Source organism: Ips typographus, linkage group LG11 (assembly GCF_016097725.1).
Source record: "Ips typographus isolate SLU linkage group LG11, UJ_Ityp_2.0, whole genome shotgun sequence".
NCBI lineage: Eukaryota > Metazoa > Arthropoda > Insecta > Coleoptera > Curculionidae > Ips > Ips typographus.
Genome location: NC_138432.1, coordinates 8904533 through 8932154, shown reverse-complemented (window position 1 = coordinate 8932154; position 27622 = coordinate 8904533). Strand labels below are relative to the sequence as shown.

Sequence of the window (27622 nt, the reverse complement as noted above, 5' to 3'; positions counted from 1 at the left end):
GCAACAACATTTTTGGTAGGTTGTTAGCAACAAAATGTCATTAAACTATCTGGCACTATGTGCCTTCGTATTGTTGGGTTTGGCTTCATCAGAAGAGTTACCCACCAACTATGAATACTACACAGAAGGAGGTGTTTTGAGTGGTCTTAATGCCGATCAAAGGAATTTCCTCCTCAATGGAAAAAATATAACAATTTTCAGTGGAGCTTTCCATTATTTTCGAGTACACGAGTCACAATGGGAGGACCGGTTAAGGAAGATGAGGGCTGCCGGTTTGAACACGGTTGAGACTTATGTACCTTGGAATTTGCATGAATATCATTCTGGTAAGAGATTTTGACAACACTTAATTTAAAAACTAAATAGTGATTTTTGTATAGGACAATACGACTTTGGTGATGGTGGTTCAGATTTTGAACAATTTCTAAACGTTTCCAAGTTTATTCATTTGGCTCAAGAACAGGATTTGTTTGTTTTGATTCGGGCTGGTCCATACATTTGTGCTGAATGGGAGTTTGGAGGTTTTCCTAGTTGGTTGTTACGCGAAGAGGGCATTAAATTGCGTACCAGTGACTCAGTGTATTTGAAATACGTGGAAAGGTACTGGAATAAGCTTGTTCCAATTTTGGAACCACTCCAGTTCACTAATGGTGGCCCTATCATAGCATTACAAGTTGAAAATGAGTATGGTTATACTGGAACTAACGACACTGCTTACTTGGAAGCTTTAGTCAAGGTACTACTACAAAGTGACATTACATTGAAATTATGATAGAGTTTTTAGCTGTACAGAGATAATGGGATCAAGGAATTGTTGTATACGTCAGATTCTCCTGGTGTGGGTTATATAGGAACCGTACCAAATCAGTTGTTGATGACTGCCAATTTCAATACTAACCCACAATGGAATTTGGAGACTTTAGATTCCCTCCAACCTAATAGACCCACCATGACGATGGAATACTGGTCAGGTAAATTGCAAAAAACACTTCTAAAACTGATAAAACTCATTTTATGGAACTTAATTTAGGGTGGTTTGACCATTTTGGTGAAACTCACCATACAGTGTCTGTAGAAACTTACAGCGGAATTTACGAAGAAATCATCACTCATCCAGCTTCAGTAAACTTGTATATGTTTGTGGGTAGTACTAATTTTGGTTTTACTAATGGTGCTAACACTGAAACGGATGGTATGGATAATTCCGGTCTGGAACCTGATACCACCAGGTTTGCTTTGAGTTGCATATAGCAACAAGGTTGTTGTATAACCAATAAAATTTCCAGTTACGACTATGATTCTCCTTTAAGTGAAGCTGGGGAAATTACTGAAAAGTTTACTGTCACCGCTGAACTTATCGCAAAATACAATCCAGTAAAGACCAAGCTACCTGAAATCCCAGAAACACCAGAAAGAGTACTTTTTGAGGATATCAAGGTTTGTTTTACTATAGAACTTTATATAAACAGACTTGAAACAAACCAATTTTGCAGATTAACGAGCAAATTCTTTTAACAGAAGTTTTAGATAATTTTTCTGAAAAAATATTCAGCGAGAATGTAATTCCAATGGAGAAACTTTCCATCAACGAAAACTCTGGTAAAATTGCCTATGAATCTGTAAACTTTTTATCAAATAATGTTTTTAGGCCAAAGTTTTGGTTACATCGTCTACCGAAAAACTGACCTGGATTTACACCCCAACGCTGAATTACTTATTAAAGGTTACGTCAGGGATCACATTTTAGTACTTTTAAATGGAAAGTTGCTTACCCCAGTACTTTCTAGTGCAGACGATGTAAATAAATTTGGGTAATGCAGTTCATTCTGAGTTTTTTTAGACATTTTTGACTACGTATTGCTTCAGGTACTGGCGACTGGCAAACTCTACCATTACGTTAACAGAGTCTGCGCTTAATGGGGCTACGCTAGACTTGGTAGTGGAGAATAACGGTAGAGTCAATTATGGCACGTTGGATAAGTTCCAACAATTCAAAGGTTGTTCAGTCAATAAACTAATAAATATTCACTTACTGATATTGTTAATGCAGGATTAACGGAAGAGGTGCTAGTGGATAATGAAGTTATTAAAAACTGGCAAATTATTCCTTTGGAGTTCAAAAAGTCCTGGAACAAAGCTTTAATTGGCTGGCATGAGGTTCAGGAAACTTCAGCCACACCAGCATTATACCGAGTGAGTTCTTTTTGATTTGTGAAAATTAATTAAAAAAGTATATGATTTGAGAAAAATTTTAGGTAAAATTCACTGCCACAGTCCCATTACGAGACACCTACGTAAACGTTCAAGATTGGAGGAAAGGTATAGTAATAATAAACGGCTTTGTTTTGGGAAGAGTTTTTGCCATCGGTCCTCAACAAGCTTTGTACGTTCCTGCTGGATTATTGCAGGAAGGCGAGAATGAAATTATCATTTTTGAGCACTTTACTGCTCCTGAATATGTAAAGTTTTCAAAAAATCCAATTTGGGGAGTTGGTACTTATATTAACTGATGATCATTGTTGTCTAATAGGTTTGCTGTATAAGTAAATTCAATCTTGTTTTCACTCTACCAGTTTTTTTTACATCCTTATACTGTCACCCAAATTGTTGAGCTTTATCTTCTTTAGGACAACCAAAACTCAGTTTTCAGGTATGTTTAAACAAGCTTATACTACATGTACTTATTACATTCTGACTTATTGGGTAATCCAGATTTGATCTGTCGAAAAAACTATCCTATCGGACGCCTCGTAGTGTTCAAAAACTACAAACTCATTTTGTCCGTTTCTTAAAATTGGTGCTGGAAGATACAGACACTGTTGCGGACCAATCCTACTGTAACGTCCTAATACGAATCCATTAACAATGACAATTCCCTTAATCCACAGTCTCATGTCTACATAAGTGTCGTGGATTGGAGTTGAAGCAAAATGTATGAAACCTGACATTAAATCAAACATGTTATACTCGATGTAACTACATTTGAGCTGAAAATACCTCTATATAAACCAGGGTTTAGGAAGCTTTTAGTTTTCTGCCATCCAGTGAGTTGTAAAGTCCAAGAAGGTTTGAATTCCAAAGGAATGTGTTGCCAATTTTGGATTGTAGCGTTATTGATTGAGATGCCACCTTGCCAAAGTCCTGAAAAAATCTAAAAATAAACCACCAAGACAATCAAATAATAAAATCATTAACCTTTGAGTTGGTGAAACTGTGGGAGGTGACCGTAGTTCACCCTACCCCAATTTTCCACCACCAAGTCTAAAGTTGCATCTTGAAGGGTGGTTTTAGTGAGGACTAAGCTGGAGTTTTCCAACCTCCAGAATCCAAAACGATCCAAACCTTCTGCTGATGTTAAAGCTGGAGACACTAGTTTCCCATTAATTAAAACCTTTAAACTGCTAATGTATTTCATGCCCAACTTATAAAACACTACATACCAGAACCGAGTCACAAACATGCCCTTCAATCGTAAGAAGAGCACCTTCTGGTAAGTTTAAATGTTCTTTCCTGTATACTATATAACCATAACTCTGTCCAGCCTTATTATTAATATCTAAAAGTTCCATAGCAATAGGAGAAGTGTACAAGAGCTTTACATCCTGATTATCTAAAAACAATTTTGTTTAAAACGCCCAAAAACTTATCAACTGTATATAACCTAGAAGCTCCTTCAATGGAATAAATTCAATCATATCAATATCAGGGTAAACCACCCTTATTGAGTTTGGAGGTTGGGTTGGTAACTTAGTTTTTGGGGCACCATATTTAGCTAGCAAAGATTTAATCAGGTCATACTTATACGTGTAATCTCCAGTTTCAGTTAATGGAGCATTGTAATCGTAACTGGTTACATCTAAAGTAAACTGACCAGAATAACTAAACTTCAATCTTTTAACGCAACTAAACCTGGTTGGTATTCACTGTTATCAGTTTTGTACCCTTCTGAGTTGGCCAGGTTAGCTCCGTTCAAAAATCCAAAACTAGTTCCGCCATGAAACATGTAAATGTTGAAAGAACCTGGATAGCTTACTATAGCCTCCAGGTTCATTATTAGTGTACGTCCTGAAATTGTATGGTGCATCTCGCCCCAATGATCGAACCATCCAGGATAAAACTCCATAGCCATTTTGGGTCTGCCAGGCTGGATCGTCTCTAAAGTCTTAAAAGATTGCGTGGGGTCTCCTAAAAAAATGCCAATTTGCTATACAGTGTTGCAGACCTACACCCTTACTTACCACCAAAATTTGCAGTGACTAGAAATTCTGTTGGAATGGTACCGGCTGTACCAAAAGATGTTACCCCATCAGCAGTGGCGAGAAGCTCAGTAATATTGTTCTCCAGGTATATTTGCTTTAATTGTCTTAAGTAATTTTTGTCAGGCTTAAATGAGCTTGATTTAGTACTACCATATTCGTTTTCCACTTGAAACATTACTATAGGACCTCCGTTGATAAATTGTAAAGCTGCCAGTAAGGGCAGTAGAGCATTGAAAAATCTGAAATTTCACCTGGTTAGGCTATACTACACAGGGTGTTCCCTGACAGTACCTTGAAACATGTTGTAAATATTTTGAATCTGATGTTCTTAGTTTGATATCTTCATCCCTTAAAAGCCAACTAGGAAATCCTCCAAATTCCCACTCGGCACAGATATACGGTCCAGGCCTAACAATAGCAAGCAAATCTTCTTCTTGTGCAGTTTTCAAGAAGGTTTCAATATCCAGAAAGTCTTCCATTGGACTACCTCCATGCCCAAAGTCAAAGTTACCTAGACGAATCTATCCTAGGTTAAATTGTAGTTTTCAGGAGATTCAACTTACCCGGAGTTGGTTCGTGTAAATTCCATGAAACGTAAGTTTCCACAGCGTTGAGACCTGCAGCTCTCATTTTCCTCAATCGGTCCCTCCATTGTTTTTTGTGCGTTCTAAAGTAGTGCATTGCACCCGAATACAGGGTGATATTTTTACCATTCAGGGTAAAATAGCTTTGGGCATCACTTAAACCACTTTTTATACCACCCTCCGTGTAATATTCGTATAACGTGGGTAAAGAAGAGTTCATTAAAGGATTCGCTGTCAATTCCATATTGAAATGGTTTTCTGTATGTGGGGTTCACTGGCACACTAACACAATCTACATAAATTTGTAATTTATCAACTGATAGTGTAATTTATTTATAAGCAACAACACATTTTGGTGTTTTAAAGCTGTTACACAAGAATATTAATATCAGTTGCGTTTCATCCTCAAATTGGTACTAACCGGGTACCGTATGACATTCCTGATGTGAATAGTCTTTTAAATATTCGCATAGCTAATAAAAAGGCTTTTAAACTCGAATATTGTTGGGGGCACATTAAAATTCATTGCGACCGGTTAATTATAAGCAGTTTTGTGCGCATATCGCAAAGCCTTCAATATTGTTTACAATTTGTATAAGTATTTGGATAGGAGACCAAACATTAGAATACACACAACTTGTAGTGATTAAGAAAGAAAATTAGTTGTTTGTTTGGTTATTATAAAAAATAATTATTTACTTACTTTTAGTGGGAAATAGTTTATTTTGAGATGCTCATTCATTTGGTGAAAAAAAATGCCAATTAAAGATTGCTCAACAATTTCAATTTTAGCTGAAAAACGCTACAAAATATAAAGACATCAAAGTCAAAAAATATTAAAACCTATATAAGTCAGACGTCAGGCTTATCACAAACCGAGAGAGGACAGAAGTTAATTTGAAGTTTTTAGTTTCGTAAAAAAACGTAAAATATTTCGATTACTTATAGATACAAGCATTATTAGCACCTTAGTCCAAAATTTGATAATTTTGTAAAAACTTTTTCTTAAATAAACCTTGAAAAAGAAAACTTAAGAAATAAGTGACCATGGCATTTATTGGTTTTTAAAAGAAATGTGTTGGTCTTTTTGTGCAGTTTTTTAAATTAGTTTAAAAAAAACACACAAAAACGTGACCTTACAGTTTAAAAAAAAAAATATTATCTGATATATTTTTCTTGCATCACCATTGACAAAACTAAATTAATTCCTTATCGATCCCTATAACATTATGAGTATGATGCAATAATTCGAAGAGTAAACTTATCAATAGGACAGAACTGCACCTACTATACCCAAAGATATACGAAATTTGCTTTTTTTCTTTTTAATCGAAGGTTATAATCCGCATTATATATACGGGGTGTTACCAGAACTCCGGTACAGTTAAGTCAAAGTACTCAACCAGACAAAACACTTTATTCACAATGAACGGTTTGGTAAGAATCAAGTTTTGTTTGCACTTTCTGGACAAAGCAACTAATTAGAACAATTACAGATCATTGCCCTCGCCACCCTTTCTGTTGCCTATGCCGCCCCTAGCAGTTTGGTACTTGGAAACAGTGGATGGGGATTAGGTCTAGGAAATGGTGCTGTCCTTGCCGGACCTGTTGGTCATCGTGCTACAATTGTCGGTACGTAGAAGCTTTTCTTTTTTGTTCAAAAGTTACATCTTTTCTTTATAGGACCAACTGCCACCATTATAGGACCTTCCGCTGTTAGAGCTTCCATTGTAGGACCATCTGGACACTCTCCTATCGTTGGACCTTCTCCAGTACTTGGACAAGGTTTAGTTGGTAATACAGTAAGAAAACCCACTAAAGAGCTTAGCTTAGCATGTATAAATTATTAGGAGGAGTTGGTTTGGGTCTTGCCCATGGTTTGACTGTAGCTGGACCTGGAACTGTCCCAGTCACTATTACTGGACCATCTGGAGCTATCCAAGCCCCTGGTCTTTGGGGACCCACTCTTGCCCATGGTTCTCATTGGTAAACGAAAACCCTACTTTAGTTAATAATCTTCAATGCTTTATTAAATGGTCAAATAAATGTAATATCAAGTTGTTCAATAAAAAAATGCCCTAAAAGTGTGTATTCTCTGATATTAGTAAACTAAATAATAATGTAACTAGAAGTGGGTATAAAAACACATTTAAAAACGCATAACACAGTAGAATTAACAATAAATAAACATGTACTTATTGGCTTACTGTGGTACTGCAAGGTGCTTCTTCCCATAGAGTCAAATCCACCGAAGTAAGATTTGAGCAAGAAGTCAATGCATTTCTGTAAAATAAAACGTGCAAATAGTTTTTTCTGTAGTGGCAACAAACTTACGTTGAGGAGATAAGTTTAAATCCTTGAGGTTGTATTTCGTCAATCTCTTCAACATTCTGGCACACCAGTTTGGCTATTGTTATGCTCCTAATCGAGTTCAGTTGATCCAGAGTGAAACCTGAAATTCCTGTTTGGTCTACAAAACTAAAACTAAAAACCTTTTACCTAGTGGTCCAGAATTTTCAAAGAAAAACCTGTCAGCCACTCTGGTTCTCAGGAATTGTTTGGTTAGGATACACTGAATGGTAGGTCCTACCAAAGTGTTGTCTAGAGTGCTTTCAAGCGCCACTCCTACAGCCAGATCTACGTCCTCTGGGTCGTCATACAATGAGGCCAATTTGTCTACGTTCTACCCATCACATTTTACTAAACAAAATGTGGTTTTTATGAATAAACACTCACAGTTTGGTTGATGACGTCAGCAAAATCATCAAAGCTGGTGGCTCTATCTAGACCACAGAGTTCTCTGAAGGAGTTGTAAGAGGCCAAACCATGGTCTCGATTTCGTTGGATGCCAATAGCTTGAAGATCCTGTCCTATTGTAGCGTTTGGTTGCCTCAACCAGTTTAAAGTAATCTAAACGTTAATCATTACTAACAGGACTATATGAATATAAATCGTACCTCTTTATCATAATAAATATCAGAAGCCAATTCAGCTTGAGTGCACAATCCTCTGGACAAGTCAACAAAAGAACTGTTCAAAATACCTACAACCCTATTCCAGTAGTTGCTTATTCTGGTTGTACTGCTAATATTCCTGTCTTCTGTCACCAAACTGTATAATTCGGTAAGCAAAAATTACATTAATAGCACCAAACTTACTTTAAGTTGCCAGCAATTAGACTGTGAAAAAACCTAAAAGCTGCAGTTGAAAACTCATTGTACACTGAAACATCTGCAAAAGGATTGTAATCATCCACGTATTCGGTAGTGTTGTAAGTAACGCTGTAATTAAGGAGTTGATTTGAGCCCACCATAATTGACAACCATTCATAGAAAGTAATGTACTGATGCTGAGCTATATTGATTTTTCTAGCTTCCTGAAAAAGCTTCTCATCACACCAGTGTGGATTCAGTTCAGCTAGTTCAGTAGCCAATCGGTTGTGTTCTCTAACAAATATTGTGTGGATTAATGTTAGTTCAGGGTTCTGATTGGCTCTTGAATCACCTAAGGTAGGAACCTATTGAATACTTGACTATGCGAATATTCAGGACATACCAGCAAAATAACAAGGAACGTTAGTACAAGTGTCGTCATCTGCTAAAGGCAACATCTCTCCCTGGTCTAACAATTCAGTTTCCAGTTTTCCTCCACTGAATGTACGCAGTTCTGTGTCTGTTTCCTTACTATTTCCATATACAAGAGAAAGATCCAAATAATGGGTGACAGAAGACAGTTGTTGTGCTGGTGAAAATGGTAGTGTACCAGGACATTGACGATCTCTATCAGTAACACTGCGTGCCAACGGCAAACAGGTGATATTTTGTAAATTAAAAGGAGGGTCATCACTTGGAACCGCAATAGGATAACAATTATCCGGAGGATCGGACAGAAATTGTCTATCATCGGAACAACAGTGCACATTATCCACAAGAGCAGCTATAACACAATTCAGCTATCAACTGGTTTATCTCATACGAAGTTTACTCACGATCAATCAACAAACTCAAGTCGTGACTAACAAACTGGCCATACTGCATGGACATTAAGGTCCATAACGTATCCTCAATTTGTACGTCCGGAAATACTGTCCGGGAAACATTCCTCGCATTGGGGAGAGCCGTTCCATTCTTGGACAGAGGTGGGGTGCTGATACCTTTTAATCATATTTTGTAGATAGTTTTAGAAGAGAAATTCTTATTTACCATCTCCATATTTAGCAGGCAATAATCTAGCATATCGAGTATCTGCAGTTCCTTGATTAGGCTTCCACAAATTGTTGCAAGAACCATCGTAACTACGATACAACGCATTTGGTGGACACAAAGTCACCGTGGAACCGCAACTAACATTGCTGGAAGTACTAGCTCCGTTTGGGACATTCCGGAATGGACATCCACTGCAAACAATCACAAATCTTATAAAGAAGAAATATTTTGTTTGACAATAAATACCTTTGTGTGTTTACAGTAAATGCAATAGCAACCACCACTAATAAAACCAGTTGAACTCTTCCAGACCTCATTATTGCGACCAATCGACTGTCTAGAACCTCGATTACTGAAAGTTTCACTAGTTCACTTATTTTTAAATACTTTTTAAATTTCAATACGTAAATGGTTAAAAAAATATTTAATTATGGGATCAGTTGATAAGAATTTAAGGGATTAGAGTAATGTAAAGAATGTTAAGCAAATGGGTTTTTAAAACAAAAATTCAGTTTTGTGCTGTTTTATTTATAAAAAATAATTGGTAACGGTAATTTTAACATGTTTTTCTATTTCCAGAAACGATTTTAGTATTATGTCGAATAGAATCGCATAACTAAAATATTCCAGATTATTTCACTCAACCATGGTAATGTTACGACTCAAAAAAGTAATTGGATGATTTTCGGACTGGTTAATGTCCAAATATGCTTTAACCTAATAAAACTTTAAACAATAAATAGTTTCAAAAGAATTGATGATTAGACCGCAGATGATAATTTAATAATTTATTAATAACGGTTTATAAAATTTTAAAGTTGAATGACCAGTCAAACCTGGTTTGCTAATAATAGTCTTGAGATCAATAAAGCTTGATTGAAATGCTAAAAACCAAGTAAAGTTGCCTTCTTTGGAATAACGAAACTTGAATATTATCTAACCTAACGAATGAATTACTTAAAAAACACAATTTTACATAACAATGTTTCTAAATTGATCCTTTGGAAAAGCAATTATTTGACGTTGCTTATCATGAATTGTACAAAAAAAGCAAATAAAATGTTTTTTTAAATGAAAGATGGTTCTTAATCCTCCGGTAAATTAATGAAAAGTCTTTTTGTTACTAGATGCAAATAATAAAGGTCGGAAAGGATTTTAGGCCTCAAATTTGCTAGTTTAGTTATTTTTTAAGAATTTTTAAAAGCAGTTTTGAACATATTTACTTAAGCCTCAATTTTTATGGTAGACACATTTTTACACACAAAAAGCGGGAATTTTTGGGTAATTTCAATATATTACACTATATTACGTAATTAAAAAAATCTAAATCTACCAACCAATATAGGTATGAAATGAATGAGACAACGTAAAAAGTACATAGTTTATTGGGACAATCTATGAAATTCACGTTATTATTATTTTTCTAATATATACAAAATTCTATCATACAAAAATACATTACTAATAATAATTATATACAAATGTGTTAAGTTTAATATAAATACAAATTTTATGGTAGAACGTCAAATATGTGATAATACTCTAGGGATTATTTGAGACACCCTATAATAACAACTAACAAAAATTTAATTTTATTTGGTTTTGTAATGGCAATGTTAAGTTACTAATTCCTTCCATTACATTGTATTTTAATCTCTATGTGTCTCTATTTTTTGTAATAATAGTCTGATCCTGTGTCGTAGCTGGATGAAGGGATTTGAGGACCACCACCTTGTAAGTCCTTCCATAAAGACAAGTCAACAACAGGTAAAGCCTCACAAGGAACCACCGCATTCCTGAAAACCTCAAATGAAACCAACCAAAAAACAAAAAGTAAACTAACTCACGTTTGTGATATTCTTTCAAATCCTCTTGGTTGCATTGATCTTATGTTCAGTCCGTTATCACACATTATTCTGGAAATGGATGCTTTTCTGATTTCCCGCAGTTGTGGTGCAGTGAATCCTGAAACAAAACCTGTTTAGTTCTTGGTACTTGGTTGAAAAAGTAGTACTAACCAATTTCTCCAGAGTTTTCGAACCAGTACCTGTCACCTACTCTAGTTCTGTAGAACTGTTCAGTCAAGATGCATAAGAAAGTGGGACCAGCCAAAGTGCCTGGTACTATCTGTTCCAAAGAACCACCCACAGTTAGGTCCACATCGTCTGGATGTTCGTACAGAGTGGCCAATCTTTCTACGTTCTAACAAGAAAAAAATTGTTATTAATTGACTGCTAGAAAGCACAGAGTCTTACATCTTTAGATATAACATCAAGGAAATCTTGGAAAGACCTAGCTTTAGGTAATCCACAGAAATGTCTGTAGTCGTTGTAAGAAGCCAAACCGTGGTCTCGGTTTCTCTGGATGCAAATAGCCTTTAAATCCTGACCTACAGCTTGTCCAGGTTGCCTCAACCAGTTCACCGTGATCTGAAACACAATTATCAAACCCTTTTCTGAGCACCAGTTGGAGTGTTATCACCTCTCTGTCATGATAAACATCAGCAGCCAATTGAGGTTGAGTACCCAATCCTCTAGTCAGTTCATCAAAAGCATTACCCTGCTCCAGAATGGCTGGTCTGTTGAACCAGTCACTAATCCGAATATTTCCATAACTGTTACGTTTCTCACTGACCAAACTGCAAAGGATTCCAATTAACTCAAAACCTGTAAAAAGTACACACTGAACTCACTCTAATTGTCCAGCAATTAAAGTGTGGAAGAACCGGAAAGCTGCAGTGGCGTGCTCGTTCAAAACACTAGGATTCACATTAGGATCATAGTCATCTACGTGGTCCTGTACCCTCCAGATAATCTTGTTCTTCAGGGAATTCTCCACTCCGATAAAGATAGGCAGCCACTCGTAGTAGGAAATCTGCTGGTGTTGACCAATATTGATTTTCCTGGCTTCCTGGAAGATAGTTTCGTCATCCCAGTGGGGGTTGATTTTAGCCAAATTGTCTGCTAGTCTGTTGTGTTCTCTCAGCAGGAGAGTTTGAAGAACGGTGAGTTGAGGGTTTTGGTTCACTCTCACATCCCCTAAAAGGAAATGTTTTTTTAGGGTTAGTTTAAAAAAGGGACAAAACATACCGGCTAAGTAGCAAGGTTCGGTAAGATCAAGTACTGTACAAGCACCAGTTACGTTAGGGTTTCTAGGAAGCCATTCCTGATTGTTTCGTTGTTCAGTGATTAGTCTTCCTCCTTGGAAAGTTCTCACTTGTTGGTTGGTTTGATCGTCGTTTCCATAGACGATAGATAAGTCCAAGTAGTGATTGACTGCTGTAAGCTATACAAATTTAGATTAGTAGTATCCTGCAAGATTGCAAGAACTGTGATGTGATGACAAAAAATAATGTGACTGTGAAAATTACTGGTATATCATATCATCAAAGATTATGAAATATTTTTGCCTTGAGATCTTAATTTTCACTAAATCCCGAACAATGGTGCTTTTAAAAGCTCCTGAAAGCACAAACCGCATAAATTCTATTTGCGGACGTAATTGTATAAGAAGCACCGTTAAATCAGGACAATTTCCTAGTCACTTACCGCATCGTTAAGCTTCATTGTTCGATTACCGATAAAGTAGGAACGTGCATGTGCATTTAAAAAAAAAAAAACAGTGAATACCTATTTATAACACGAAACTGATATTTAACGAAATAATTGCTTCTGTTTTCTTTCCTTGTATGAATTAGAAACACCTGCGTAAATCTATAATACTGTGCAGAAATCATCTAACCAAATATGACATTTTGTTAGAAACTAGAATCACTATTTACCTGTTCGGCAGGTTGGTATCCACCAACACATCTCCTATCTCTATCGTTAATAGTCCTGACAAAGTTCATGCACCTAACATTTTGCTGAGAGTATACAGGGTCCTCCCTGGGCACCACAATAGGGAAACAATGCTCGGGACTATTAGCCAATTCCAACAATTGTCCGTTATCTGAACAACATCTAGTTTCGTGGGGTTCTAAAATATTGACACAATACAAATTTGGTTGATCCAAGATTTTTGGTGCTCTTACGAGTTTGGGTATTGCCCACCACCAAACTCATATCGTGAGTGATAATCTGTCCATACTGCATGGCGTTTAAGGTCCAAATGGGGTCTTCAAGAGGCACGTCAGGGTATACCGAGTAGGACACCAATCTGGCACTAGGTAGAAGGTTACCACTTTTAGCCGCGGTAGGTGTGTACACTCCTGAAAATTAACTTGGTTTACCCTGCTTGGTTCTTGTGATTTAACGTACCATCTCCATATTTGGCGGGTAACAGCCTATTGTAACGACTTTGAGGAGTACCCAAAGCAGGATTCCTTAAATTGTTGCAAGAACCATCGTACGACCGGTACTTAGATTGAGGGCAGAATGAGGGTGATTGTCCATTGCATCCTAGTGTTCTTGGGTCAGGTGTGGTTTGCGGTATGGGTAGCTGGGGGAAGTTTTGGCCTAATGGGGCTGGTTGAACTGGTGTTAAGGGATTTCCTCTAGAATTGTCTTTTTTTAATTAGTTCATAAAGGAAATGTGAAACTCAAATTACCCTCCATTGGTAGCAACAACTCCAGAATATTGTCCATTAAACTGAATTGGAGAAGCCACCTGGGGATGGACACTAAAATCAGGTTGGAGTGCTGGAACTTGAACCGAAACTTTGCCTCCTGGTCTGTTGTAGATGTGGTTATCTATCAGGGAACCACCGAAGACATTCCCTTCATACTGAGGACTAATCCGATTTAGAAACACATTCTGGAAGGAGTGTGATTGCGAGTGTGCTATGACCAGTTGTAGAAACAGCAGCGATAGTGTTGTGAGGGACATTTTTGACCTGAAAATATGCCAGAACGTCAATTATTATTAGTAATAACGAAATTATTAGTTTTGTAAGTTGTAAGTTGAATGTTAGTGTGTCAAAACGTTTAACTTAAACACCTAATTGCACTTGTGTTTCGTAAATGACAATTTGTTATGGTTTCACATACGATCAAGCAATACAACGGATTTCCTTCTCACGTTAAAAACGCACATTTAGTCCTTAATAAGTTTGAAACAAACTTAAATTGTTAAGAATTGTATACACATGCAATTAACAACTCATATCCACTTCAGTTCCTAAAGAAAAAAGTGTAATGATTAATAGACAACAGAAATCGATACTGATATGTTTATAGCACTTTCTGAAAAATATAGTATACCGTAAAAGCACCATTAATACTTAATAATTTCCGCTAATTATAGAACATTACAATCCAAAATGTTCTTGTAGTACACCTGGCAAAAAGTTGTTGATACAAGACATTTTTTATTTATGAAATTAATTTACAGTAAAAAAATAAAAAAACCTTGTTATAGAGGGAGCTAAGGGTTAAGTTAATTTACATCCCTCTTTTTTTTTCAAAATAATGAGCAACTTACGGTTATTTTCTCACTCCAAGTGGGTTTTACAGGCGATTTTGTCCCTGACTGTCTTTTCAAACTGGGTTTCTGGCAGTCAAACTTTGACAACGCTTTTCTATGTGACTCTACGAATTTTTTTGTGTTTTTTTAGGTTATTGAATAGGAAATTTAACGAGGATTCCAAAAATGTGCTTAAAACTGTTATTTTCTCACTCCAAGTGGGTTTTACAGGCAATTTTGTCCTTGACTGTCTTTTCAAATGGAGTTTTTGGCAGCTCAAAGTTTGACACTGTTTTTTTTCTGACTTTAGCTGATTTTTTAGTATTTTTTAATATCATTGGATAGGAAATTTAATGAGGATTCCAAAAATGTGCTTAAAACAGTTATTTTCTCATTCCAAGTGGGTTTTACAGGCGATTTTGTCCCTGACTGTCTTTTCAAACTGGGTTTCTGGCAGTCAAACTTTGACACCGCTTTTCTATGTGACTCTACCAATTTTTTTGTGTTTTTTTAGGTTATTGAATAGGAAATTTAACGAGGATTCCAAAAATGTGCTTAAAACTGTTATTTTCTCACTCCAAGTGGGTTTTACAGGCAATTTTGTCCTTGACTGTCTTTTCAAATGGAGTTTTTGGCAGCTCAAAGTTTGACACTGTTTTTTTTCTGACTTTAGCTGATTTTTTAGTATTTTTTAATATCATTGGATAGGAAATTTAATGAGGATTCCAAAAATGTGCTTAAAACAGTTATTTTCTCATTCCAAGTGGGTTTTTCAGGCGATTTTGTCCCTGACTGTCTTTTCAAACTGGGTTTCTGGCAGTCAAACTTTGACACCGCTTTTCTATGTGACTCTACCAATTTTTTTGTGTTTTTTTAGGTTATTGAATAGGAAATTTAACGAGGATTTCAAAAATGTGCTTAAAACAGTTATTTTCTCACTCCAAGTGGGTTTTACAGGCAATTTTGTCCTTGACTGTCTTTTCAAATGGAGTTTTTGGCAGCTCAAAGTTTGACACTGTTTTTTTTTCTGACTTTAGCTGATTTTTTAGTATTTTTTAATATCATTGGATAGGAAATTTAATGAGGATTCCAAAAATGTGCTTAAAACAGTTATTTTCTCATTCCAAGTGGGTTTTTCAGGCGATTTTGTCCCTGACTGTCTTTTCAAACTGGGTTTCTGGCAGTCAAACTTTGACACCGCTTTTCTATGTGACTCTACCAATTTTTTTGTGTTTTTTTAGGTTATTGAATAGGAAATTTAACGAGGATTCCAAAAATGTTCTTAAAACAGTTATTTTCTCACTCCAAGTGGGTTTTACAGGCAATTTTGTCCTTGACTGTCTTTTCAAATGGGGTTTTTGGCAGCTGAAAGTTTGACACTGTTTTTTTTTCTGACTTTAGCTGATTTTTTAGTATTTTTTAATATCATTGGATAGGAAATTTAATGAGGATTCCAAAAATGTGCTTAAAACAGTTATTCTCTCATTCCAAGTGGGTTTTTCAGGCGATTTTGTCCCTGACTGTCTTTTCAAACTGGGTTTCTGGCAGTCAAACTTTGACACCGCTTTTCTATGTGACTCTACCAATTTTTTAGGTTATTGAATAGGAAATTTAACGAGGATTCCTTTTTTTTGAGCAACTTTGAAAACCCACCCAATCTCAGCTGAAAGTGCATAACTTCACTCTTTTGTCATTCTTAAAACTCAAGGAATCAGGTAAAACGCATTATACACGAGAACGTGTGTCATAAATAATTGTAATAACTTTATTGTGTCAATTATTAACATTATGTGCAAATTGATGGGCGAAAAAACTGCCACACGGTCAATATAACAATCAATGCAAATAGAGAAATATGGTGTATCAAGGTTGTGCGGAAAAGTGAAAAAAAACGTTTAAAATGAAACAAAACGCCGTCATTATATTATTAATTAAATCATTCTTGTATTGCAATATACACAACAAATATTTATTATTCATGTTTGATATGGACAGAGGTAAAGAATTGAAATAATTGTGGGTTTGTAACAACAATAATAATACTCTCGTGTGATTTACTTACGTCCTACGTGTATAATGACAAAACTAACTATAATAGTACATTACTCAGCATCATTATTCCCTTAAGAGGAAATTTCTGACTGAACCTTTATTTAAAAAAAAATGGTGGTGTCTGTTGGTTGAGTAATATCAAAGCCTGGTTCTAGCTCACTTTATAGTCAAAGTCGTTATTATAATTTTTTTGAAAATTTCACCGACCATAACCAGTTTTGCATGGTTGGCAACCATGCAAAAGGTAAACAGAAACTAATGCTCGGTTTCGGAGCTTATTTGAAGTGCAATCTTGCAAAAGATCAAAACATCTGCATATCAGTGCATAATTTGTGTGTCAAATAAATGTTAGGCCACCCAGGTTTGGCTAAATTGCATATGCGACTAGTTTTCATGTTAGGCAATGTTATAATTTGGTGAAAACAGGCTAAAATGCTTTCAGTCATGCTTTTGAATAACTAAATTTTGAAATTTAACTTCTAAGCCTGAAATTGAAAAACAAGTCCAGAGTGTTTTTTTTTTTTCTATAATTTTAAAACAAAATATGACATTTAAGAAAAGTATTAAAAGTTAGCTTGAAGAGTATTATGAAGAAAAGTAAACTCTTCCACTGGAATAGTTACTAGCTTTGTAGCAAGAAATCGCTAACCTCATTTTATCGGTCAAAAACTAGATTTTTGTAATTAGTTATAAAAATTAAATTAATCTTTATATTGCATGGTTAATCAGTAACATATACGAACATGAATTATTAAAGAGTAATTTAAAAATCATGTTATTATAGTTTGAAGATAATTTATTTGAAAAAACTTTTTTATTTAATAAAAATTACGACTGTTGCACCATTGGTAATACCCATGACATAAATGAGAAATAAATAAATTGTATTTTTTCTGTGCCCACCCTATATGTCAGGTACATGCACCCAGATCGGTCACGAGAATCTTACGACATCTAACGAATTCCAAATTACAATTCTCATTCTGTATAAGGAGTTTGGTTTATTAATTAAGATCGATGTCTGTAGTAATTTTTCAGTTTGGTAATAATCGTTTATTAGAACGCTTTCGTTATTAAATTAGAATAGGTACAAGTGCCGGTCAAAAATTTGATTGCCCAACTACATTATACAATATTGTGGGTTGATCCAAATACACAGGTAATTTGTAGATTTTAGGCTTGTCGGGGATCAATTCGTGATCTATATGGCAAAAATGTGCATAACAATAACTTAATGAAACATCTGATGAAGTCATTTTAAAGAAGGGAACATGGTGCAACTGCCTCTTAGCTTTCTAGGTGAAGTAAATATTACACTTGCTCCCACTGAAGTTAAAGTTCATAACGCAACAAACCGTTCACTTTCAGTTTCAATGTGAATGTCATAAATATTGATCTAATGGTCCATTTTACAGTATATGTAACACTCTTAACAGTAGAATACTTTCACTCGAGCACAAAAATGACAAAACATGCATCATCTGGTGTTTTACAAAATAAAAACGGTGATAATCACCTTGAAGAACGACATCCTGCATTGTCGATTTAATGTCATTATCTTGTTAGTTGCAGCGTGAACGCGACAGAACAAATTGTTATGGGCGTTGGTTGGGAAATCCTTTCTGAGACACTCAGTATTAATTGCGCGTAAAAAATTCCGGGCAATTAATTATAGTCTTGGGTGATATTGCCAGGAAATTGCAGGAATTAATTTAGACAACACCCTGTATATACAAACTGGAATTCATGTGAAATTTTACTAATAATAATTAAAGCTTTCCTCTCAAGTCAAGCAAACAATCTTCCTGTTTTAATTAACCGTAAGTAATTAAACTGTGCATTAAATTATTTCTGGGAGAGTTCGATGCTCCATTAGACCGAAAACCTGATTTAATTAGAAAAAACCTAGAATTGTATATCCAACAACACCTTCTACCTACTACAGTCTTGGACAACTTAATTTCAGTTTGTCTTAGAAGGTAATTTAAATAACTGTAATTCTTGCAACCTAACGGATGACGACGACGGAACTGACATACACCACCTGTTTATTCAAGTAAATGCAATAGTTGTATTGAAACGTGCGATTTCCAAAACAGGAAAATGTCCTGCATCTCTTAAAACGTTTACCAGTGTTAATTAAACACAAAAGTATAATAATCTCGATATCTAATTAACGTTGGGTTTGTAATAATTGTTTAAAGCAATTTAAACTAACCTATGTCACGTAACTTGAATATAGGAAAACTTGCACGTAATCTATAGACCACATTTCCAATTAGGACACAGATACCTATTCATTTTGTCGTGCAATTGAGACTTATGGGTTATTAGGTGAAATAATTATTGCAGAAAGTGGTGATTTAGTACAAATTGTTATCTCTTTAAACCTGCATAATCGGAATTTGCATAGGTCAGCTGCAGTTTGCACACCAAACTGGTATCTGGTCAATAATCTCTATTCTGACATGTTTAGCACCCAATTCCTGATGATGGTGCAACTTGAAACTAATGCAATCGCAAGACATATTCATAGACCTATAAAATGGTGCATTTCAATGCTCGTGGTTTTACACCTAATTTGTTCAAAACGTGCTTTATGGGTTTTAGTTCACAGTCTCCTCCTTTCACCCCATTAATGCCAGTTTAAATTTACAAGGCAGTGCAAACTGCATTAGATTTGACATTTGTTGAATTATTTATAAGGTCTATTATACGTAACATGGTTAATTTTCAGAAAAAAAATTGGAAATGTCTCTGAAGGTTTAATTTAAACCGATTTCCAAGTTATAGGTATAATATATAAAAAACCATACATTTTTTAAATTCTGGTCATAATTTGAAAATACTGATATCTCGAAACTGGTGTGAATGAAAGCAGAAAGTGTATGGAGCAATCAATAGAATTTAAACAATTGATTTTAATTTTTTTTTTGTAAGCTTAAAAGTCTAGATGGCGTGCCTAACTAATTAATTTCAATATATGCGCATAATGTTTATTAAAAACAAATAAGTATTTAAAATGCAATATGTTGAATATGAACGATATTGAATAGGTTTTACTTCCAATACTACTTTTATTTACAGGATGTTAAAAATGAAAGTTTTTCTAAATTTCATTTCAAATTCGTTCATTTTCCAGTTAACCTAAACTTAATTGAATCAAAATTAATGATTTAAAATAATTATTATAATAACCATAATACTAAGTGTTTCCAATTAAATTTCTATTATGTTAATAGCAAATTAAAAGCCTTAATAATTTCGTGGTTTATTTGTATTTACCAATTCCAAAAAACTGGATTACAAGTTTTGTATCAGATTTAAGCTTAATGTTTAAATAATCATGATTTTGCTGTAACACAATCGCACTAATTGCACTACCAGGTGAGTAAATGTAGTAATTATACCACAGACATGTGTTCTCAATTTAAGGCAGTTTATCATAGCGTCAAGGTTGAAACATTCGATTTGTCAGTAAATGGGCCAACCACCCCGAAGCTAAACAGTTAATAAGATCCGACTACTAAAATTATTTGTCAAGTAATTTTTGCGTAGATAATTGGAGCAGAGTGGTTTGTGATTGGTCAAAAAAAAGCACCAAGCTGAAAGCTGCTTTTTTTGACCAATCACAACCACGGTTACTAACTGTTTTGATGATACAGCAACTTTCTGACATTCTTTTTATAAAAGGGAAGTCATAAGCAATTTGCTATGGCAGATGATAACCAACCTTGACTCACTTCTTGAAAGTGATATAATTTTGCAATCTTCTACGCCTGCAGGTATGCAATTACTACTATAGAAGCTATAAAATCTAATCGTTTATAACAAACTAATCATTACATAGTCACAGCAATTTGAAACACACATTAAGTAATTTGGATTTTATTGAATGTCCTTAATTACACCTGGTTTTCTATGTACACATATGGTCTACATTAATTATGGAACAATATAGTAAAAGTCAATAATCTGGTTTCGAGCTTGTCGCACCAATTTGAAAAATGTCTAATATGCTATTATTTTGTAATTGTTAGTATTTAGGTTAGATTTAGTACAAATTTATAAGACTTAAGTTTGCGTCTTACTGAAAATTATAAACAACTTACAGACAGCAGATTTCACGCCTGGTAGTATAGTTCCCAAGCATTAATTACTGGATAAGTGACTGAGACATTGTGTAAACACACTTTGACTGCATTTGTCCTAAAAATAAAACTTTTTCACACCAAAACCTAATTTGCCTATCGCCTGACTATTGTTATCTTAATTAAAGAACGTTTTACAATAAATTTACCACTCTTTATATTGTTATACTAATTTAAGATTTTTTCGAATTATTCTGCATAGTACTAACTAATTTTCATAACGTGATTCTTATTTGTAAAAAAATGTGGGAATTTATTTGCTTTGTTACTATTGCATTGGAACCAAGAACAACCAATAGTGGAGATGGTTCGGTTTGTTTGCTGTATGAATAATTGATATTGATAGGGATCACGATTATTACCAATGACTGGGTTCAGGATGAAGGAAATGGGGCGAGTTTAACAGTCTATTGATTAACATAAATATCCATTACGAATTAATGAATTACACACCTACTTCAAGGTTGAAACCTCCAGAAACTAGCCACCTAAATACGGAGAATGTGAACAATTTTGTACTTGGGTCGTAGATCAAGATTTAGTTGTTTTGGACAGATAATCTAATGCAACAATATGCTCTTAGAAATGGATAAAATATTGCCAGCTGAAAGCTTTAAATTTTCACATCAATTGACAAAAAAGTCAACGAACTAAACGATTAAAAGGAAAAAAAATCGGAATTGCACACCGGTGACATTATTTTAGCATTGAGACAATCAGGTCACTTCCTTAAGCGATTTCATGGCATTTTTAGCCGGAGAATTTCATCACATATCTCTAATTCACTGATGCAGTTCAGTAAATCCAGAAGGTTAAATATAGACAATTAGCCTTTGAAGGAGCAAATTTCCTTAAATTGCCAATATGTAGTTTTTACCTTTAAAATCACCATTCAATTTATGGCTTGAAGTGTCTTAAATTTGTTTTGTCTGTGTTACAAGGATACGCTCGATTGATGTGTAGCAAGCTAATTAATATTGTTACAGCGATTATTGAAAAATTGACTTCCCATATTAGCATAATACATTCAAATACTATGAGAAGTCAATTAGTTAGTTAGAAAAAAATGAAGCTTTACATAGTGCATGGTCACAATCAACCAATTACGAAAATTATGTAAGCGTAGAATTGGATATTAACTTTTAGACAGTTCATTCATGTTTTCTCTTTCAAAGCGAATCAGACTGAAACTAAAAGGCAAGATCAAGTTTATGGCAATCATTGTTAAATGCTGTACTATTCAGAAGAAATTACCGCTACAAATGAGTGCATATATTAGCACTAAATATCCGGATTTCCATCAATTTACTTCCTTGATCACGAAAAGGAATTAATACAGTTTGCAATAATAATTATATGCCGGAAATGGCCAACGCCCCAGCATTTCAGGATATGGTTAAATTCGAAACTAATTTTCTAGTACCAGTTTACGTAAGTGTTACCCAAACATGTCCACGGAGTATAGATTTTCTTGTAACACCATCCAATTACTCCAAAAAAAAAAAAAACATTGTTGGTACATCAAGTCAAATACAATAAGCCCATTATCATTTAAAATTGGTATTGCAAACTGTTCAACAAAAGGTTGTGAAAAACTTTCATAACTTAAAAATGAAACAAAATATCCAATAGCTGCTCAGTAATATATAGGAAGTGACACATGCGTGCAAAAAACACTACAATATAGCCTCATAAATTGTGAGAAAAACTCTAATTAAAAATCGTTGTGTCATCGTATATTTCTTCACAAAGTAGTACGTTATTATGCGTTTTCTATTAATCTATTATGCATACTTCCGTTTAGAACTGGTTTTTCTCAATTTGCATGCTTTGTTTTCTGCATGCAATTCAACTCTGATTTTATTAGTGTGCGTCTGAAAAGATGTCCTAGAATGGCATTAAGATATGCAAATTTAATTGGTAACAGTTGGTTAATTCTACTTATTAGTATAATAATTATTATTATTTATAAATGTATTGTTTTTTCTATTTTTCAAATTCAAACGTTTTGTGCGCACCACAAATGTAGTTGTAACTAAGAATTACATTTTGACATAAAAGACAGGGATTGAATGAGCAAAAGGATTCCATTTTAGGGTGTTTAGAGACAGAAAGAGTGGAAGAAAAAGTTCAAGTTGTCTCTCATATTCTGTAACAGATTATTTTGGATAACATAAACCTGCTGACATAGCTTAATTCAAGATTAAGTAAAAATTATTAGTTATTTGGGGATTACTTGAGAATTTACCTTTTTTGTCTTCGCTTCTTCTCCACTCGGTATAGTACAGTTCTAGAGTGTTAAAGTCAAAGTTTTTTCCGTCAGTCAAAAGCCAAGAAACCAAACCCAATGACAGTAAAAACTGCATTAAAATTTATTGTTTTGTGAATTTTAAAAATCCAAACTCCAATTGGTTTGCTTGAGTGGAGGTGGACAAAATAAGCAGGAATAATCTTTTGTTAAACTGAATGAATTGTTTTGGATTAAAAATTCAAACAATAAAAAATCAATGAACATTTGGAAGTTTTGTTAGTATTCGAAACAAGCTTTCAGCTATTTGAAGATCTTTTATAACATTTTTAAATTTCTTGATAAATCAGTAACAATCAGAAATATTCCGAATTGAAGCACACTAAAATTTAAAACTAAACTTACCCTTAAAAATGGCTTTTTGGCCGAGTAGAACTGCTTTATTGTTACAACAAATTCACTGCCAATTGAATCCCAAAAAATATTTTTTAAGACACCCTCCCCACTAATATTAGGCACACCCTACACGTAACGGTGTGTCTATTCTAATGACACTCGAAACGCGACACTAGGAGCTTAACACCAGTTAACCCTTTCTTAAATAACTTCTGCAAGAAGTAGTGAAAGTAAAGCTCTACACATAAGTGGTAAACACCATATAATGTATGGGCGCTCTCGGTTCAATTTGGGGATTTTGACGTAACCTCCAAAATTTCCTTCTTTTAGTACAAATTTCAAGTAGCTCTTACATGGTCAATAAAGTAATAGTCATTCACACCAGTAAGTGGTAATGTAGTAGCATGAATCGCAGTAATTAAAACGCGTTGCTTTTGCGGTTAATCTACTTAGAATCGTAACATTTACAAGTAATTTAAAAATGATTGATTAAAATGTGCAGTAACCTACACAGATTCTCGACTTATTTGCTTCAGTTATGCACTTTATCTCCCCTTCTAGTTACAACTTGATATATGATGGTCAATCTATCATGTTATTACCTCTTGCTGCTACAACAAGGTCGTGATTAGTTGTAGTTTCTGAGATATATTACAATAGCACACTTTAAATTACTGTGCCCATTCCTTATCCACTCTGAAACTAAATATCTTGAATTATTTCAATTTAGGTCATTAGCAAGTTTAGAAAAATTATTTTTATCAAGGAAATTTTGAAAAAATTTTTTAAAAGGAAATTTGTTTACGGTTTACTCTCTAACTTGCTTTTAATGAACGCGGATGCAAATTTTTGATTGATTAACTACTTTGGTTATTATTGAACCAACATCGATATCATTGACATACGTGCACATTTCTGTATGTTTTCCAATTAGAATATTACGCAATTTCTTCTTAATTTCAGTGTAGAAAGGTACTAAATGTGTATTATTAAGTTATAAGAGCTTGCAAACTTGATGAAGCCTTTCACAATGATGTACCACACAAGTAATGATTTATTGATGTTTTCAATGACACAACTTGACAAACACCAATTTCGTATGGCGTAAAACGATTTAACTAGACATTAAAAGAATATTAATATTACTAAGATTTCCATCAACGTTTTTGGAAAAAACACAGTTTAACAGTGCATATATCAGTTTACATAACCTGTCCGAACAAAACAATCATTGCCTAAGCAATAATAACTCTCATTAGGAACTTAACTCCTTAAAATTTGCCAAAATTGCACTTTTGACTAAAAATTGCGCTTCAAAAAAATTGAAATGCCATTTTTCCAATTTCGAAAGGTTCACAGTGCTTATTTCACCTAATTTAAGGTCCCTTGGTATAAATATACCCCTTGCTGTGCATTGGAACCCTTATGGAGCAAAATTAAAAATTGCCAAAATTGCACTTTTTGCAAAAACAGCATTTTTTCAATTTTTGAATGATTGTAACTTTTTTATTTAAACTGTTATAGATTTCACTAAAACGCCATTAGAAAGAGGATAAATACTACAAAATCAGCCAAAATTGACCTCTCTAGCTATTCATGTTTTCGAGATACTGTATCTCAAAAAGTAGTTAAAAAAGACCATTAATACCCCCCATTCTTCCAATATTTTTGAAAAATAAAAAATTTTAAAGTGCTTTTTTTGTACTTATTTCACCTAATTTAGTCCTTTGGTATAAATATGTCCTATGCTGTGCATTGGAATCCTTTTGGAGCAAAAAAAATTGAAAATTTTGACAAAAAATGGCATTTATCAAATAATTTGTTATGACGTTAAACGATTTAACTAGACATAAAATAATCTCAATAAAACTAAGATTTCCATCAACGTTTTTTGGAAAAAACACAGCTCAACAGTGCATATCAGTTTACATAACCTGACCGAACAAAAATCATTGCCTAAGCAATAATAACTCTCATTAGGAACTTAACGCCTTTCAAGAAACAATTAAGTTACGATCTGAAAGACATTAAAATGTTTGTGACTTTGAGGGCATAAAACGTAATAATTGATTGAATATGTACAAAGATAGACAACCTATAGTAGCCTTGGAGCAATATTGGGTAAGCTTCCTGGTTTATCCTCTAATCTAGTGTAAAACCAGAAGAATTTTCTATCAAAGTCATGATTTGACCGACACCACAAAGTATGGTGAACGACCAGGACTTATTAAGTGTCAACCTTGAAGTGTTTTCGAGGAATTGACTTAATGAAAATTAACACACATCTATGTTGCACATGGACATTTTTATTGCTTCAACAACATGTATCAGTTTTATTGACGATTATAATCAGTGAAGCGAAATAGTGATGATTTTTTCTGATTTTGTTCTGTTTAATTGTGTCAGACTTGTACGGGTTTCACGGCCACTACAAACTACAAAAAAATCTTATTAAATTGTTAGTTTCATAATAATTGAAACCGTTGACCTATAATAGGCATGATGGTGGAAACTTATGGTTTAAAAAAGTTGTCAGCAGGACGCACTTCCAGCCACTTTTTGATTTCCGGTATGTTAGAGACGTTTTCTCTCACTTTTAGCAAGTTATCAAATCCTTCCACAAAATCTTCGCCATAGTAGTGTGGCAGGTATTCGGTGATTGCAAAAAAGTAAAGGTCAGCCCAGGATAACTGAAAGAAACTTCCCTCAAATACACGAGATTTTGAAAAATAGTTCACAAACCTTGCAATTTGCAAATAACCGTTATTCTCTTCAGCCCACTCATCAAGCTTGAATAACCAAAGTGGAAGACGTTCATTCTCCAAACTTTCCTTTAGACGTGCTTTTAATGTTGGATCTTGTTCTAAAGCTATCTGCACAATACCTGCCCCAGAAAGTTAAAACAAAACCAACTGAAACCAAACAAAACTCACCTAATCGTAAATCGTTCAAAGTGTAAACAACGGCATCAATTTCGTACGCTTCCAAGTCATTATCACCTGCCAATCCCACTTTTCTGGCAATAAATCTGGATATGGCAAGACTTTGATGCATCACTTTACCATTTATTTCCAAAGTGGGCATTTGTTTTAACGGTAAACCTGCAATTTTAAGCTATTGTGATTGTCAATCAGAAACTACCAACAATGCGGTGATTTAAGTACATCCAATATTTATTTATAATAAACAAAGCTTTCATTCAAAAAATCATCTGTCAAGAACTTACATCAACTAAACTAAATTAAGGCGGAAACGCAATGTTGTTATTGGTTTACTTTTTCTTAACATATTACACACCCTAAAAAATTTTATTTTAAAAGTGAAAGTAAAATGGTGTATGCCCACTAAATTGAATTTCATATACAAATAATATTATCAGGCATATAATGTACGAAACTGCAGTAGTTGCATACAATAGTTTTTAATTAATACGATGACAAGCAATGTTTTACCAATTATTTTTAGTATCAGTTTGTGTAAGCTTAACTTTGCCTGATTGTTTAAGTCACAAAATTAAATTAACTTTAGCCAGAAAAATTCAAATTAAATGCTTGTATTTTTTTTAACAATTAAAAATTAGAATTTACTTACACAAAAACGTAGATTTTTCGACAACTTACTTGGTTTAAGTTTAGGCCAATCGTCTTGAGAAATGCGGTTATCAGTGAATTGTATACCTCCATAATTGAGGAGTAGCCTTATGGGTTCCCCCAAACCGGTGAAATCAAAGTAAGTCAGTTTGTAGGTTGAAGACATCTTTGTACTGTAAAAAAAGCCTTTTTTGAACACTTATACTATCTGATATGCATAAAAGCATCCAATTTTGTAATTACTTAATCGAACAGCAACCGATCAATAAATTACTACTTGAACTTACATAACCGAGAAACTGGTCGTCTTATTAAGAATTCCAGAATGCAATCTAATAAAACTAATTCACTCGCACTTGTATTCGTGTTGCATTTAACAATGAATACAGTCGAGCTGTTAATAAAAATGGTTTAAGGGGGAACTTTTATCAGGCTTAACAGTTCATTGTGCACAAATATAATTGGTAAACATCAGGCTGGAAATAGCTAAAATGGCTTTGTTAATGTTTTGCTCCCTGAATGAATGAAAACAATGATACGATTATCTGTCGTCAACTGTTAGTTTATTTTACCAACAAATTTAATATGAATTTATTAAATGTTTAATAACTAAAAGTTTGCATCTAACTGTAATTACAGCTAATACGCTTTTACCACTCGTGAGTGAAGTATTTGTTTGTTTCATTTTTTTTACTACAAAATATTTACTTATACAAGTACTACCTCAAGCAGGC

General features: G+C 34.2%; 6 protein-coding genes across 9 annotated transcripts; 2 read left to right on the top strand and 4 right to left on the bottom strand.

Annotated features, from left to right (window-relative positions):
• The first annotated feature begins 4 nt into the window (after positions 1-4).
• LOC145735244 (beta-galactosidase-1-like protein 2) lies at positions 5-2564 on the top strand. The gene is made up of 10 exons (XM_081989075.1): positions 5-326; positions 381-736; positions 785-971; positions 1031-1229; positions 1287-1437; positions 1494-1599; positions 1649-1811; positions 1867-1997; positions 2051-2193; positions 2256-2564. The coding sequence occupies exons 1-10, from the start codon at positions 35-37 to the stop codon at positions 2508-2510; spliced, it is 1983 nt and encodes a 660-aa protein (XP_081845201.1). The 5' UTR covers positions 5-34; the 3' UTR covers positions 2511-2564.
• A 79-nt stretch (positions 2565-2643) lies between these two features.
• Positions 2644-5704, bottom strand: LOC145735245 (beta-galactosidase-1-like protein 3). Its single transcript, XM_081989076.1, has 10 exons — positions 5547-5704; positions 4823-5135; positions 4551-4770; positions 4239-4498; positions 3910-4185; positions 3662-3856; positions 3441-3610; positions 3196-3391; positions 2998-3141; positions 2644-2941 (listed from the first exon to the last, which is right to left on the bottom strand). The coding sequence occupies exons 2-10, from the start codon at positions 5085-5087 to the stop codon at positions 2697-2699; spliced, it is 1971 nt and encodes a 656-aa protein (XP_081845202.1). The 5' UTR covers positions 5088-5135; positions 5547-5704; the 3' UTR covers positions 2644-2696.
• A 419-nt stretch (positions 5705-6123) lies between these two features.
• Positions 6124-6927, top strand: LOC145735260 (uncharacterized). Of its 2 annotated transcripts, none has more exons than XM_081989100.1 (4): positions 6124-6280; positions 6340-6475; positions 6527-6628; positions 6694-6927. In XM_081989100.1, exons 1-4 carry the CDS (start codon positions 6269-6271, stop codon positions 6831-6833), a joined length of 390 nt encoding a protein of 129 aa, XP_081845226.1. In that variant the 5' UTR covers positions 6124-6268; the 3' UTR covers positions 6834-6927. The 2 variants fall into 2 exon arrangements, with proteins under 2 accessions (XP_081845226.1, XP_081845225.1); XM_081989099.1 differs by having other exon boundaries at positions 6527-6637.
• Positions 6928-6997: 70 nt separating this feature from the next.
• On the bottom strand, positions 6998-9405 carry LOC145735247 (peroxidase-like). The gene is made up of 10 exons (XM_081989079.1): positions 9295-9405; positions 9046-9239; positions 8832-8996; positions 8399-8779; positions 8002-8347; positions 7801-7954; positions 7580-7753; positions 7343-7526; positions 7178-7295; positions 6998-7126 (listed from the first exon to the last, which is right to left on the bottom strand). The coding sequence occupies exons 1-10, from the start codon at positions 9363-9365 to the stop codon at positions 7039-7041; spliced, it is 1875 nt and encodes a 624-aa protein (XP_081845205.1). The 5' UTR covers positions 9366-9405; the 3' UTR covers positions 6998-7038.
• Positions 9406-10415: 1010 nt separating this feature from the next.
• Positions 10416-23484, bottom strand: LOC145735239 (peroxidase-like). Of its 2 annotated transcripts, XM_081989061.1 has the most exons (13): positions 23308-23484; positions 20616-20712; positions 13598-13882; positions 13308-13543; positions 13082-13258; positions 12830-13026; positions 12138-12333; positions 11741-12086; positions 11530-11686; positions 11304-11477; positions 11067-11250; positions 10896-11013; positions 10416-10844 (listed from the first exon to the last, which is right to left on the bottom strand). In XM_081989061.1, exons 2-13 carry the CDS (start codon positions 20654-20656, stop codon positions 10715-10717), a joined length of 2241 nt encoding a protein of 746 aa, XP_081845187.1. In that variant the 5' UTR covers positions 20657-20712; positions 23308-23484; the 3' UTR covers positions 10416-10714. The 2 variants fall into 2 exon arrangements, with proteins under 2 accessions (XP_081845187.1, XP_081845188.1); XM_081989062.1 differs by lacking the exon at positions 20616-20712 and having other exon boundaries at positions 23308-23481.
• A 2100-nt stretch (positions 23485-25584) lies between these two features.
• Positions 25585-27408, bottom strand: LOC145735068 (glutathione S-transferase-like). Of its 2 annotated transcripts, XR_014179582.1 has the most exons (6): positions 27176-27408; positions 26919-27061; positions 26232-26399; positions 26041-26182; positions 25787-25988; positions 25585-25733 (listed from the first exon to the last, which is right to left on the bottom strand). XR_014179582.1 is itself a non-coding variant. In XM_081988784.1 (5 exons), the coding sequence occupies exons 2-5, from the start codon at positions 27052-27054 to the stop codon at positions 25895-25897; spliced, it is 540 nt and encodes a 179-aa protein (XP_081844910.1). In that variant the 5' UTR covers positions 27055-27061; positions 27176-27408; the 3' UTR covers positions 25585-25894. The 2 variants fall into 2 exon arrangements, 1 of the variants encoding a protein (XP_081844910.1); XM_081988784.1 differs by having other exon boundaries at positions 25585-25988.
• Between the last annotated feature and the right edge of the window lie 214 nt (positions 27409-27622).

Coding starts and splice junctions, on each gene's coding strand:
- LOC145735244 (XM_081989075.1), top strand. CDS start 35: ATGTCATTAAACTATCTGGCACTATGTGCCTTCGTATTGTTGGGTTTG. Junction 1,230..1,286: donor CTGGAACCTGATACCACCAG/GTTTGCTTTGAG, acceptor TAAAATTTCCAG/TTACGACTATGATTCTCCTT. Junction 2,194..2,255: donor CCACACCAGCATTATACCGA/GTGAGTTCTTTT, acceptor GAAAAATTTTAG/GTAAAATTCACTGCCACAGT.
- LOC145735245 (XM_081989076.1), bottom strand. CDS start 5,087: ATGGAATTGACAGCGAATCCTTTAATGAACTCTTCTTTACCCACGTTA. Junction 3,857..3,909: donor TAACAGTGAATACCAACCAG/GTTTAGTTGCGT, acceptor AGTTTACTTTAG/ATGTAACCAGTTACGATTAC. Junction 3,392..3,440: donor ATGTTTGTGACTCGGTTCTG/GTATGTAGTGTT, acceptor AGCAGTTTAAAG/GTTTTAATTAATGGGAAACT.
- LOC145735260 (XM_081989099.1), top strand. Junction 6,476..6,526: donor TCATCGTGCTACAATTGTCG/GTACGTAGAAGC, acceptor TTTTCTTTATAG/GACCAACTGCCACCATTATA. Junction 6,638..6,693: donor ACTTGGACAAGGTTTAGTTG/GTAATACAGTAA, acceptor ATAAATTATTAG/GAGGAGTTGGTTTGGGTCTT.
- LOC145735247 (XM_081989079.1), bottom strand. CDS start 9,365: ATGAGGTCTGGAAGAGTTCAACTGGTTTTATTAGTGGTGGTTGCTATT. Junction 9,240..9,294: donor TTTACTGTAAACACACAAAG/GTATTTATTGTC, acceptor GATTGTTTGCAG/TGGATGTCCATTCCGGAATG. Junction 7,955..8,001: donor CTAATTGCTGGCAACTTAAA/GTAAGTTTGGTG, acceptor CGAATTATACAG/TTTGGTGACAGAAGACAGGA.
- LOC145735239 (XM_081989061.1), bottom strand. CDS start 20,656: ATGCTTGGGAACTATACTACCAGGCGTGAAATCTGCTGTCT. Junction 13,544..13,597: donor GTTGTTGCTACCAATGGAGG/GTAATTTGAGTT, acceptor AGACAATTCTAG/AGGAAATCCCTTAACACCAG. Junction 13,259..13,307: donor ACCCGCCAAATATGGAGATG/GTACGTTAAATC, acceptor GTTAATTTTCAG/GAGTGTACACACCTACCGCG.
- LOC145735068 (XM_081988784.1), bottom strand. CDS start 27,054: ATGTCTTCAACCTACAAACTGACTTACTTTGATTTCACCGGTTTGGGG. Junction 26,400..26,918: donor TTGGCCTAAACTTAAACCAA/GTAAGTTGTCGA, acceptor TTAAAATTGCAG/GTTTACCGTTAAAACAAATG. Junction 26,183..26,231: donor TTTGAACGATTTACGATTAG/GTGAGTTTTGTT, acceptor TTTCTGGGGCAG/GTATTGTGCAGATAGCTTTA.